The sequence below is a fragment of the Dipteris shenzhenensis genome, chromosome 17 (genome assembly GCF_047967505.1).
Source record: "Dipteris shenzhenensis isolate YYH24624 ecotype China chromosome 17, Dip_SZ_1.0, whole genome shotgun sequence".
NCBI lineage: Eukaryota > Viridiplantae > Streptophyta > Polypodiopsida > Gleicheniales > Dipteridaceae > Dipteris > Dipteris shenzhenensis.
Window position 1 is genome coordinate 49,107,493 of NC_141612.1, and position 13,306 is coordinate 49,120,798.

A 13,306-nucleotide genomic window follows, 5' to 3' on the forward strand; every position below is an offset into this window, starting at 1 on the left:
ACGCTTAAGGACCTCACTAAGCTGGCTGAAATAGCCGAGAGAAAATTGAATCCTCGTAAACCCTTCAATAAGGAGTATGGGTCATCATCTAAGACCAATAATATACCCACTTTTAGGAAACCAAACCGGTTTAAGAATAATAAAGGGAAGGGTAAAGCTCTTGTAAGGAATGTGAACAGCCAATCACGTCCTCGATGGGTGCCATTTCCTTCTATGACTGACGAAGAGAAGAGGATGTTGATTAAGGAAGGAAAATGTTTCGGTTGTAAGAAACATAAGCCAAGGCACGTATGGCATAAGTGTCCCGTTCTCTTGGCTAAGATTGCCAAGACGAATTCAATAAAAGGGAAAGCCAAGGCATCCAAGCAGGAGGGTGAGGCTTCTACCTTGTCACCCTCGAAATCTACTGTGACTATTGAGCCAATAGTGAATGCTGTCCATTCAGCCAATACCTTTGGGCCTCATGATCTTTTTAAGGTGTACGGATTCGTGAATGGACAGAGAATAGTGGTTCTCCTAGATGATGGATGTAATTATGACTTAGTAAGTGATAGATTGGCAAAATTACTCCATCTTAAACCAGAACCTATAAAAAACATGTCGCTTTCAGGAGCTTTTAGGGGACACAATGAAGAAGACACATCCATAGTACGAAATATTCCTTTTCGTATACAAAAATATAGAGATCGAAGGGATTTTCTAGTAGCCCCTTTACAAGACGTTGACATGATACTAGGTAAACCATGGCGGTATGATTTTAACCCTGCTATTCATCCTCATACTCATCATTGTTGCTTTGTACATAAGGATGAAAACATAAGGATCGTAGGGGATCGGGACGTGTATACAATTCCATTGATTACTCCTACCCAAGCCAAAAGATTGGTAAAAAGAGGGGTAGATTGTAATCTTGTGTATATACGGGATTCACGAGATCTTCATATCTCAAAAGAAGATCGGAAGAGAAATGAGTTCCTTAGAGCTTATGAGGATCGATTTTCAAGAGATGACTCATTCGAATTGCCCATGGAGAGAGAAGATGATCATGCCATAGACTTAGAGCCAGGAGCTTCCCCTCCATGTAGAGCCCCATATAGGATGAACAGGATAGAAATGAGGAGGTAGAAAAACAAATTGAAGATCTGTTGCAAAAAGGCCTGATTCGACCAAGCAGTTCTCCATTTGGAGCACCTGTATTATTGGTTAAGAAGAAGGATGAATCATATCGTATGTGTATAGATTACCGTGCTTTGAATAAACTTACGATTAAGAACCGGTATCCGATTCCAAGAGTGGATGATTTATTGGATATGCTTAAAGGTGCTAAAGTTTTTAGCAAATTGGATTTGAAATCTGGTTATCATCAACTTCGTATGAAAGCTGGGCATGAACATAAGACAGCTTTTCGCACTCTCACTGGACATTATGAGTTTTTGGTCATGCCTTTTGGCCTAACTAATGCTCCAGCCACTTTTAGTAGGCTGATGAGAAGGGTTTTGCGACCCTACTTGGGAAAATTTGTCATAGTCTTTTTTGATGACATTTTAGTGTTCAGCCAGAATGAGGAAGAGCATAAGGATCACCTTGCTAAGGTGATGGAGCTCCTAAGGAAGGATCGATTGTTCCTAAATATCAAGAAGAGTGAGTTCTTCAAGACAGAAATAGAGTATTTGGGACACATTGTGTCTGCCGAGGGAATTCGGGTTGACCCTAAAAAGGTCAAGGCCATAATTGAATGGCCAATACCCAAAAACTTACATGAGCTGAGATCCTTCCTAGGGATGTGTAGTTATTATCGCAGATTCATTAAGAATTTTGCACGTCTTGCTTCCCCACTAACAGATTTGTTGAAGAAGCATTCCTTGTATGAGTGGGGAGAGGTTCACCAAGTAGCTTTTGAGGAGCTTAAGAGAACATTAGTGACTGCACCAGTGTTAACACTTCCGGACATGGACAAAGAGTTCTTTGTTGTATGTACGGATGCAAGTGGTACCTCGATTGGGGCAATGTTGATGCAAGGAGGGCATCCCATTGCTTATGAGAGTAGAAAACTTCAAGGGGCTGAATTGAAATATATCACGTATGAGAAGGAGTTATTGGCAGTCATTCATGCTCTAAAGTTATGGAAGCATTATTTATATGGTTCTGCTTTCAAGATTAAGACTGGCCATCAAAGTATCAAGCACTTGTTCTCTCAACCCATTGTCTCTTCAAGACAAATCAAATGGGCTGAATATATTCAATCCTTTGGGCAACCAAATATCGAATATCAGCCGGGAAAGGAGAATTTAGTAGCTGATGCTTTGAGTAGACGGCCCCAAGTTAATCACGTTTCTGTGATTAAGGAGAAATCATTAGGAGCAATGGTTGAAGCTTATCCTTTAGATGAGGACTTCGCTGACATTTATGGGAAGATTCAACGTAATGAGGTTGGGGATTTAGAGGCTTATTCCATCGTGGATGGATACTTATTTTTGGGACGTGCCATATGTGTACCCAAAACATTTCGGTATCTAGTCATGAGTGAGTTGCATGCGAGTCCATATTCTGGACATAGAGGTATTAGAGGAACCATTGACAATATTGAGAGATACTTCCATTGGCCTAAACTTCGCAAAGAAGTTTCGACCTTTGTTCAACAATGTGACGTATGTCAGCGCATTAAATCTGACACAAGTAAGACTGCTGGTCTTTTGCAGCCTTTGCCTATTCCTTCGGAAAGGTGGGAACACATTACAATGGATTTTGTGTCTGGTTTCCCCAAGGTTGGTCAGTTTGAACAGATTTTCACTGTTATAGATAGGCTGAGTAAACAAGCTCATTTTATTCCCTGTAAAAAAGAGTTGTCTGCTCCTGAAACAGCAAGGTTATTCATTAGGGAAATCTTCAGGTTACATGGGTTACCAAAATCCATTGTATCCGATAATGATGGCCGTTTCATTAGCAACTTTTGGACAGCTCTATTAGAGAATCTCGGAACCAAACTGAAATTTACTACAGCCTTCCATCCTCAAGGAGATGGACAAAGTGAGAATGCCAATCAAACCATAATTACTTTACTTCGAGCTTATGTCCATGACCAACCTAGAAGGTGGCCAGAGTTCTTACCCATGTTAGAGTTTGCTTATAATAACACTGTACATACTTCCACCAAGAAAGCCCCATTTGAAATCATCTATGGGCAATGTTTACCCACTCCAATAACACACTTGGGGGAGCGAATTTTTGCTGCTGACCAGTTTGCTGAGGATATGTCACAGGTTATTGAGCAGGTAAAAGAACATATTAAGAAGGCCCAGGTTCAACAATCCAAGGCAGCCAATAAAAAAAGAAAAGAAGTTTATTACAAGGAGGATGATTGGGTTTTATTGAAGATTGATAAAAGAAGAATCAAGTCAGTGAGAGGAAGTACCAAACATGTCAAGCTAGCACCGAAGTTTTATGGTCCATTTCAGATTTCAGCAGCTTTATATCCAGAAGAAGGATCCAAAGCGTATGAGCTGAAGTTACCAGCCCACTGGCGTATGAAGAACATCTTTCATGTGAGCAATTTGAAGAGATACCATGGCGATACTTCTGCGTTTTTGGATACTCAGCAGCAAGAAGAACCTGAACTTGAAGATGGGACTGAAGTTCTTACTCCGGAACAGATCGTATACCATAAAGAGAAGAGTACTCGTGGAAAGAAGAGATATATGTATTTACTGAAGTTTAAAAACCAGCCAGCTAGTGATGCACAATGGATGGAAGAAGAGTTCTTTACAGATTTTCCACAGATACTCGCAGATTACAAAGAGGCGATGCAATGGCAGAAGTAACAAGAGAAAGTGCACATAAGAGGAAGAGACAAGCAATAATCCAGAAGAGGACTTCTGCTCATTCAAGCAGGAGGGAGTGTCATGACAAGAGAAATGATTATTTAGTTAATTAATAGTCATTAGAACTTTATTATTGTTAGGCGCCAATTTGATGGTGCGGTTATATGTTTGTATTTATGATAGATCAAGCGGTGTAAATAGTACCGCCAAAACTATGTAACATTGGCCAATGATTATTAATAAAGATGTGCACACACGTGTCTAGGTCCTAGGGGCAATAGGAAAGGGAAAGGGTGCATTAGAGTGCATTGAATGGTAGGTGCATGGGTCATAGGCTAAGGGTAGGTGTAAATGGGAAGATGGAACTTGAGTGATCTCAAGGGACATTAATGAAAGGGTATCACCCTTTCATTGTGAATCTCACGTAGCATTCTTTCTACCACATTACATTCATCCGTCATCTCTCTCCTACCTTGCATGTAGGTCGAAAAAGAAACAAGTACTCTCACGAGGGCGCTCTTCCCCATTGGAGGGCCAATCGGCATTCAAATTCTGCATGCATTGCACACATTTGCATTTTCGAAAAGCGTGGATCTTCACATGTTGAGTCGAGGCAGTCCTATATGAAGCTTGTTTCTTGAGATAGACTCTCCTATCTCTCTCTCAGAACTAGCTCTCTATCTCAATGAAAACCTTTCTCAATACTCTCTCTCTCTCTTTCTCTTGAAGAAGAAGAACTTGATGGAAAATCTCTCTTTCTCTCTCTCTCAGCAATGAATCGAAAGAACTCTCTCTCACACAATGAATGAAAATCTTCTTAAGATGAACGGAATTCTCTCCACGGAAGTGAAGGGAAGGATCTCACAATCACTCAAGAGAACTCTCAATCTCACAATCTCTATCTCACTCTCACAAGGTGGATGGCGCCTCAGCGGAAGGCAGAACCATGCTCTGAACCATGACAAAATATGAAGAGGGAAGAGGAGAAGAGTTGAGATGAGGAGAAGAGGGCACAGCTAGAGAGCACACCACAAATGACTAACTATAGACTAGATTTAGTTGAAAAAATAGAATATATACAAACCCATTTAGGGTTAGGGTTAGGGGATCTAACCCTTTTCTTTATAGCACTCTATAAGGTTAGTGCTATGGACATATGATCACATACTATGTGACTGCAGCCTGCTCATGGGTATCCTCTAATTTGGACTGAAATGGAACATGCATGCATTTTTATCTCATCTACGTGCATGAAGCGGGCAAGGGCAAAGGTAGTAATAAGGACCAGCTTTCTAGACGTTGACGCAAATTTCTCAACAAATTTTCAGATTGTTTCCTGAATGAGTTGCTGCGTTCTCTACATCCAAACCCGCTAGCAGATCTAAAGATTGACTTGATTGGTTTTTCAACAGAATTTTGAATTGATATGTGGATATGATGGAATTAGTAGGCATGCCAGGTTTAGGTTCTGGTGACCGACGTCGTACATTGGAAAGCTTCAAAGACTCGAAAGAAAGGATGGGGATGATGAGACATCATCAATACTGCATTTTTTGGAAGCACGAGATGCCAGTTCTTCCTCAGCGGTACAGATGTTGGCAGCAATCACAGCATATGCTCGGATACATATGTATCCCTATATATCCTGCGAAGGGTGCTACTACACCAACGCCAACTCTGCAGTGTTGGACAAACCACTTCCCTCCTCGGAAGTGTCTCTGTCTGAGTTAGGGAAACTGAAGCTGGAACACGAAATACTAGAAGGCTTCTTCCTAGCCCCTAAATGCTTCACCCTTAAGATTAAGAAGGGTAATGTGGTCCATCATAAAGGTCCAGCTAAGGACTTAGTCAACTTACAGTGGTTCCAAGATCAATATCAAAATATAGATCGAGTAGAAACCTGTAATTTCACTGCCAACTTTCGGGTAAGTTGGAAGGATCTCAACATTTATCGTAGGGAGATGATGTTGAATCTGAGTATCGACCCTTCTTCCAAGAGAACAGCTGTGTTTGACGAACATGGGATATGGGTGGGTACATTGCCCAAAAATATTTCTGAAGATCCAACCCTTCTGAAATCACCTACTAGGGTTTATGTGCTAGAAAAATCCAAGGTTGGGGCTGAAAGTGCCACCTCAACCCAGTGGAGGACTCCGAGAAAAACGAAAGCCACTTGAACAGTCCCCCCAGCAAAACCCGCCCAGGAAGACCCCTGCATACTCACCCAAATGGCATTGCTGCTCCACTAGATTGATACCGTTTGAGGCAGCGGCCACGAATCGACGCTAGTCAAAAGTAGTACACGATGCTTGAGCTACAAGTTGTTCAAGCTAGGAGAACAGTGAACCCTTAAACCGTTTTAAGCAACTGAAGGAGGACTCAGACTGCATCACCCTTTAACTGCCTTATTGTAGTGGAGGTAGCTAGCCTTGGGTAGATCCAGAGTGGGTTGGGGAATATCAGAAGAGCACAAAGGCTACTTTTATGGTATCCGTTGATTTCCATTGCAGATCCCTCAGTGCAGATTTCCCGGCTGTGCAGGCAGCTTCAGAATTTTGAGTTGTATAGATTCAAAAAATTGTATTTCATATGTGCAAAGTCTTTTGGGACCTGTAGTGGGCTTAACACGAACAACAGAAAATTCACTACTTTCTTTCACAATAAGAGGAAGAGCCAACTGAAATTCAACTAACCACAAGATATGGGTACAAATTCCGATTGCCTTCATGCCATCCACCACTTTCATTAGGACCCTGAGGTACAACCATGGCTCTCATCTTCTTCCCTCCCACTGTATCTTCTAGCTTGTTAGGTTCATGAGGATTATCATTAGACAAACATGTCTCTTCCAATCCAGGCCTGCCATCATCAAGCTGACAAATAGAGTGCAAACTGCCTTCTTCTGAAAAATTCTCACTGTCGTCACTGCTATGCCCTGGTGACCTGAAAGGTCGTTGAATGACTCCTCCCTGGAAAGACCCTGCTGGTATGATACAAAAGTAGTAAAGAAATTGGACCACCGCAAAACACAGTGCTGCATTTCTGTTCAAAATCTTTACCCAAGTTGACTTTTCAAAACTTCAACAGCATGAACAACCACAACCCAATCAATGATACTCTTTAGCTCTTTGTGACAATCCTGAAAGGTCAGATTAATGCTTATCATGAGCATCACTCTCTTCTTGCTAGCCAAGATACAACTCTTAAATACGAGAATTTACAATTAACATCATTGCTCCAAACACCTGGGCCGTGACCATAGCAAGGCTACTTGTGAGAGAAACCAGAGATTTAACTGCCAGATTGACTGGTTCAATGCAAAGATTCCCAAGCCAGCTTGTGTTTCCATCTAATTGTTAAACAAGAGTTCACATTCTCAGACTCACTAGCAATGTCACAAGAATGCACGAGCTGCTCTGCACCTGACCAGCCCAGCATTCTAGTGTATGATTCTCTGAACTTAGGATGAAATCATCATACATACCTTTCGGATATTCAAAACTTTCATGCTGAGCATGTCTCATGAGAAAGCCGATTCCTCGCACCAAGCTTCAGTTCAGGCAGCCAAACAAGGGCAAATAATATAAGCTGTTTTCTGGGATGAAAACACACAGGCTGCAAGTTTTCAACCAAAATGGCAAAGGACTATTCAAAATAATTTGATCTCCATATACATGCATTCTTCTAAAATGTCCCCTACCCCGCTCAAAAAAAAGAAGTGGCTACCTAAACTACAAATGCAGGCATCACAAGGTCAATAAATAATCCAACCTCCAAAAGCAAACCTAAGCATATATTAAGCTTTTCTGTGATGTGTTTCTTGAGTATGATGTCATTCTCCCCAAAACAAACCTAAGCATGATATCAAGCAACTTCTATGATTCTAAGATGTCAATGACAGTATGGAAGAAATCTACGCATATGTGTTAAGACATGGCAACCAACCTTCTAAGCTCATCGGCTCGCTTCAGTTGCAAGCCAGCAATTTCAAGGAATTGATGACCAAACTTCCTAGCTCCCCCCCTGCATAGTCACAATCCTTCACACCAATTTAACGTTCAATGCTGGCTAGATAATGTGAGCATTGCATGTTTAAGGCAATCTACCTACCCAGTTGCTCCAAGAGCCCTGCCAGCAGTTACTAAGGAGTACTCTTTTGTGAGAAACAAAAATTCCTCCATCCTCCATGTCTCTGCGTATAACAAGAAAAGTGATCAATGAAAGTAGTAGTAATCTTGTTCTAGCATAATCAAACAATCCCAAGACAGAATCTTACTCATGCAGTTTCAATGTCGATTGTAAATGAGGGAAGATAGGGAAGCATACCAAAACACTTGAAGTAAAGCGTACCACGACCAGGTAGGAGGACAGGATCATGGCTTGAAACCCATATCTTGTGAGCCTGATTTAAGTGCTTCGCCTTAGTCATACGTTCACCTCCTACTGTACCTTCACCCGTACATGTATCCAATTTGCCATTTGTACAGTCACATTTCGTATTGCTAGGGTCGTCACTTCCTATCGAAGGCTGTCTCACCTGGCTGCTACCATTGGAGCTATTTTCAGATCTGCCTTCATGATAGCTGCAAGGACAATTCTGAATAGAATTCTCCCCTTTGTCAAGTACAGTAGATGATGCGGTGCCAAACTCCTCTCCATCCTGCTCCCCTTGCAATAACCTGAACGTTGAGAGACAATCCTCTGACTGACAAAATCTCTGTGGGGTTTTCTGCTCTGATTCTTCGCAGCTGAGGAGCGTATTCTTGTCTTCTTGCACCGCATCATTTGCATTCGCTCTCCTTGACACAGAAAGCTTGGCATCTGTGTCTACGTCTTCCGTTTCTCCAATTTTTCCTCCCCATGACTCAGCGAGCACTGCAGCACTGGTTGAACATAAATCGATTGAGGACGTGCATGATTCAAGGCAGTCGAAAGGCTCAAAGTACACTACTTTGCACAATGTGCCACCAATGTCAAGCCCGAATCTTGCACGATAAGATGCTCCCTCCCATATTTTAGGATCAACTGGAGATCGTAAGCAATCCGCTTTCAACGAGGGGCATCTGCGATAGCTTGTACACGAGCCTAAAGATGCGTCCAAGCCCAAATCCCCCTCAGAATCATTATCCGGTATGCTTAAAGGGCTTGGCGTTCTCCTAGCGGGATGACTCATTGTCTTGGCAAGGCTGTAGCGTAGAATGCGAAAACTTAGCTCAGAGGAGACTTCTGGAAAATTTTAACTCTGTGGAATGTGCAAACAGAGACGTTAAAGAGTATACCGTGATCGTATTCTAAATGCATAATCGTAATGGTCTCAAGCAATCAGACCCGATTCGTCGTGTGTTGCCCTGATTGATTCGGACTGCTTGCTCTGATTGCGCAACCGAGCGAACCAAGCAACGTGTGAGACGATATCCAATCGGGGACACAAAGACTCAGCCGCACTTGCCACTAAAAAATTCCAAAAGCGATGGCAACAATCTGCATCAAACCACGGGTCTCTCCAACCGCAACATTTTAGGATCGGCCAACCGAATCGGAAGGAAGATTCGTGCTGTATTTTTCCATTCAGAATTAGCTGAAGCACTTGAAGACACTGTCCCAGTAATACACGAGCATGAAATGATAGAGAGGTCAATGCGGCACGCCAAACGCATGTGTCAAAACAAGAGCTACCTTTCCAGTTTTAAAATTTGCATGCGAGCAAGCTTCAGATTTTTGCCCGCAAATCGTTTATTCAGACACTGGACGGCTGCAGATTTTGCATCTGTGTTGTACATGCTAATACGCATTCTTGGCATGTCCACTCTTTGAAGCCATCAGAGTTCCCGGTGTGTCAAAGTCTCCACTTCTGCCATCGCAGGAACTAAGGCAAAAACGTTCCAGATGGACGCTGGAATATCCCGCAAGCTCAAAGCCACGACTGTGCACCAGCAAAATTCATGGAGAACAACAACAAATTAGGAATCATTCCGGATGAGACAGTGGGAATTAAGCTGCCAAAAGTTGTAAACATGAAACGAAATGGATCCCTTACAAATCTGCCGAATCGGGCACGATCATCACCTGCTGGAGCGACAAATCATGGTCCATGAATGCACACAATTAATCTCAAACACCGGCTGAAGTGGATGCAATCACGAAGATCATCCGAAAGACATCTGCAACGTTCGCGAGGTGTGATGGCATCGTTCAAGGAAAGCAAACACAACTTCACAAATTTCCTGCCTCAAACTTGCAATGCATATAAGGCACACAATGAATCCGTGCATTGTAGAAACTCTATTAATACACACATTTTTTACAGAGTGCAAATTGTCAAGTCTTTTGTATTTCATGGAATATTAAATTAACTGCCCTGCCCCTATCCCAGTGTTCATAGAAAACATTTTTCTCAACAAATCACAAAACTTGGGGTTTCAAATTTTGAAGGTTTTTTTTGAGAATTTGCCCACTTTTTAGAATATAACTAAATTGCCTAAAATTTTGTAGATTTTACAAAATTGAGAAAATATTTGTTACACGTGAAAATGAAAATGTTACATGTTCATTGTATATAGTTTGCAGGTTTTCTGTGAACACTGCCCTATCCCCCTTGGGATTCGAACAACGAGGGCCGTCACCCAAGTAGGCACATAGCCCTACCACCGGGTTGTCGCCACGGGGCTTCCACAATTACTTAAAAATTTAGTCTGCTTCTGGCTTCTATCGTCCTCTACCTCCCTCTCGACCTTCCCTCACCCTTTTTCCTCTCTCCCTCTCTCTCTACCTAGGCTCCTCCTATCCCTCCTAATCATGAATTGATTTTGTAACAATGTGTATACACAGTTTAGCCACCATCATTGAAGTTTGATCAACAAACAAGCCAGCCAGCGAGAGCAGCAAGCAAACTGCACAAGTCAAATATTGCCTAGCAACCGATGGAGGAGGGGATCATTTAAACCCTACCTTGAACCTATTTGCGATGGGAAATGTTGATTCCATACAAAGAGAGTTGGGTTGCCCACCAATCCCATGGATTCCTGTTGAGAATTCACAAGCCATTGTGTAGTAGCTATGTTTGATGCTTGACCATCATTTCTTGGTGAGCAGAGATGAAGGAAATATATCAATGCTTGACAATCAGTCGCACTCAATTTTGTTGTTTAAGTCAACTCTAAGCAAAGGCTTCTTGCTTCTCAAGCAAGAAGAGTTTTACCATGGATACAGTGCATAACTAGCATACAAGCAATGGGCAAAATAGTTTTAAACAACATGAGGCCCTCCAATTTGCTTCAACCTTGAGGCAGGACACATGCATAGTGCAACGTTCTATAATCTTCACATATCCTTTATGCGCGCGCACATGTGTGTGTGTGTGTATCTGTCTATCTATCTCTTAGAGAGATAGACAGACAGATAGACATAGAAGATGTGGAAGGAAATAGATGCCAATCGAAAAACGAGAGAGGCTAGGACACAAAGGAAATAAGGTATGGCAAGAGGGGACATGTAGAAACTTTGAAGAGAGAAGGGTGAGGGAGGCTAGAGGCAGGGGAGAGGGCACTGCGAGATGAAAGAGGGCTGTGTGAGGATGCGTAGTATAGCCATAGATTAATTATTTGCACTTAGCTTAATGTTCCATGAGAACCTAAGCAACTTAGATGCGTTTATGTTTCACAAAATTAATATGAATTTTTAAAACTCACTTGAAATTGAGTTTTTTGTTTTAGCATGGGACTTTGTAGGCAAAAATAAGAAAATGTTGGCTTTGGAATCATCTTAATCAGAGTGTCCGATTGAAAGTTACACATTTTCCAAGGAACTCAACCCATTCTCTTGGCATATTTGCCATGATGATCAAAAATGAAGAAGAAAATGGTATTTATACAAATAGTAAGTATAACATATGCAATATCAAGTGTAATTTGTATGCTTGAACACCATTCAGATATTGCTTAATGTCACTTCCCAAGGGCTGTGGTTGAAACCCAAATATGTGCATAGGTATCTATGCACATGTGCCAAAAAATGCATATGTTGGACTTTGTGGCTTATTTATTTCACGATAACGTGATACTAGCGCTCTCATGGAGAGTGTTTGTTGTTTAAGTCAACTCTGAGCAAAGGCTCCGTGCTTCTCAATCAAGAAGAGTTTTACCATGGATATAGTGCATAACTAGCATACAAGCAGTGGGCAAAATAGTTTTAAACACCATGAGGCCCTCCAATTTGCTTCAACCTTGAGGCAGGACACATGCATAGCGCAACGTTCTATAATCTTCACATATCCTTTGCGCATGCGCACATGTGTGTGTGTGTGTCTATGTGTGTGTGTGTGCGCGTGTGTGTGTGTTGTGTGTGTGTGTATGTGTGTCTATCTGTCTGTCTATCTAAGAGACAGATAGATAGAGACAAACAGACAGACAGAGAAGATGTGGAAGGAAATGGAAGCCAATCGAAAAATGAGAGAGGCTAGGACAGAAAGGAAATAAGGTATGGCAAGGTGGGACACGTAGGAACTTTGAAGGGAGAAGGGTGAGGGAGGCTAAAGACAGGGGAGAGGGCACTACGAGATGAAAGAGGGACGTGTGAGGATGCGTAGTATAGCATAGATTAATTATTTGCACTTAGCTTAATGTTCCATGAGAACCTAAGCAACTCAGATGTGTTTATGTTTCACAAAATTAATATGAATTTTTAAAACTCTTGAAATCGAGTTTTTTGTTTTAGCATGGGACTTTATAGCAAAAATAAGAAAATGTTGGCTTTGGAATCATCTTAATCAGAGTGTCCGATTGAAAGTTACACATTTTCCAAGGAACTTGACCCATTCTCTTGGCATATTAACTCTATCCCACAACATTAGGACGCTCAATAGGTGCCCACAACATTGAAAAAAAGAAATTCTATTAATTAGAAGCAGAGTGCGCTGTCCAAGAAAGCGATTAACCTAAGCGTAAGAAGAATGAATTCGAGGCAAATTTGAGACAATGATTAATTGAGGGCCATGGCAAATGCATGAAGCTTCTGGAGAGTGCCTAATCGAGAGGCTTCTAGAGACTGCCCATCCGCAACTATAAAGAGAGAGAGGGACAGAGGCGAGTGAGTCGGAGGGAGAGTGGAGGAGGGAGGCAAGGAGATGTAGAGGTAGCGACGCCACACCACGATGGGACAAAGAGGGGTAGGCGAAAGGTAGAGAGAGGTAGAGAGGGCCACGAGGCTTAGGTTAAGAAAATAATTTATTAAATTGAATAATCTAAAGCTTAGGTTAATTGAGTGAGGGGCGGGAGGGATTCCCACTAATTAATGGAATTTCAATGCGGAGGTGAATAGGAGAGGTGAATAGTGCCCATTCCTCTTTCCCCTTTCCTAATTGAAGTCAGAAGCGAAAATGCCCATTTATTTATTTATTTTAATCACAGTTTTTACTTGTGATTTTTCTCTGCCACATTTTCAGGGTTCTCTTCTCTCTCTCTCTCTCTCTCTCTCTCTCTCTCTCTCTCTCT

General features: G+C 41.9%; 1 protein-coding gene across 10 annotated transcripts in view; it reads right to left on the reverse strand.

Annotated features, from left to right (window-relative positions):
* The window catches only part of LOC147892227 (uncharacterized), a 49,678-nt gene extending 39,622 nt beyond the window's left edge, over positions 1-10,056 (reverse strand). For 2 of the 10 annotated variants that reach the window (XR_015542467.1, XM_087388389.1), the window contains exons 1-7: positions 9,885-10,056; positions 9,098-9,741; positions 8,145-9,004; positions 7,929-8,010; positions 7,764-7,841; positions 7,303-7,367; positions 6,512-6,801 (exon numbers count right to left, since the gene is read on the reverse strand). Coding sequence is in view for 9 of the 10 variants with exons in the window: in XM_087388389.1 (XP_087244515.1) it covers positions 6,512-6,801; positions 7,303-7,367; positions 7,764-7,841; positions 7,929-8,010; positions 8,145-8,991 (1,362 nt within the window). In the remaining variant the exon portion in view is untranslated. Of the gene's footprint in view, positions 1-6,511; positions 6,802-7,302; positions 7,368-7,763; positions 7,842-7,928; positions 8,011-8,144; positions 9,061-9,097; positions 9,742-9,855 lie in introns of all 10 variants that reach the window. The other 8 variants (XM_087388386.1, XM_087388383.1, XM_087388382.1 and 5 more) reach the window with 8 other exon arrangements.
* Between the last annotated feature and the right edge of the window lie 3,250 nt (positions 10,057-13,306).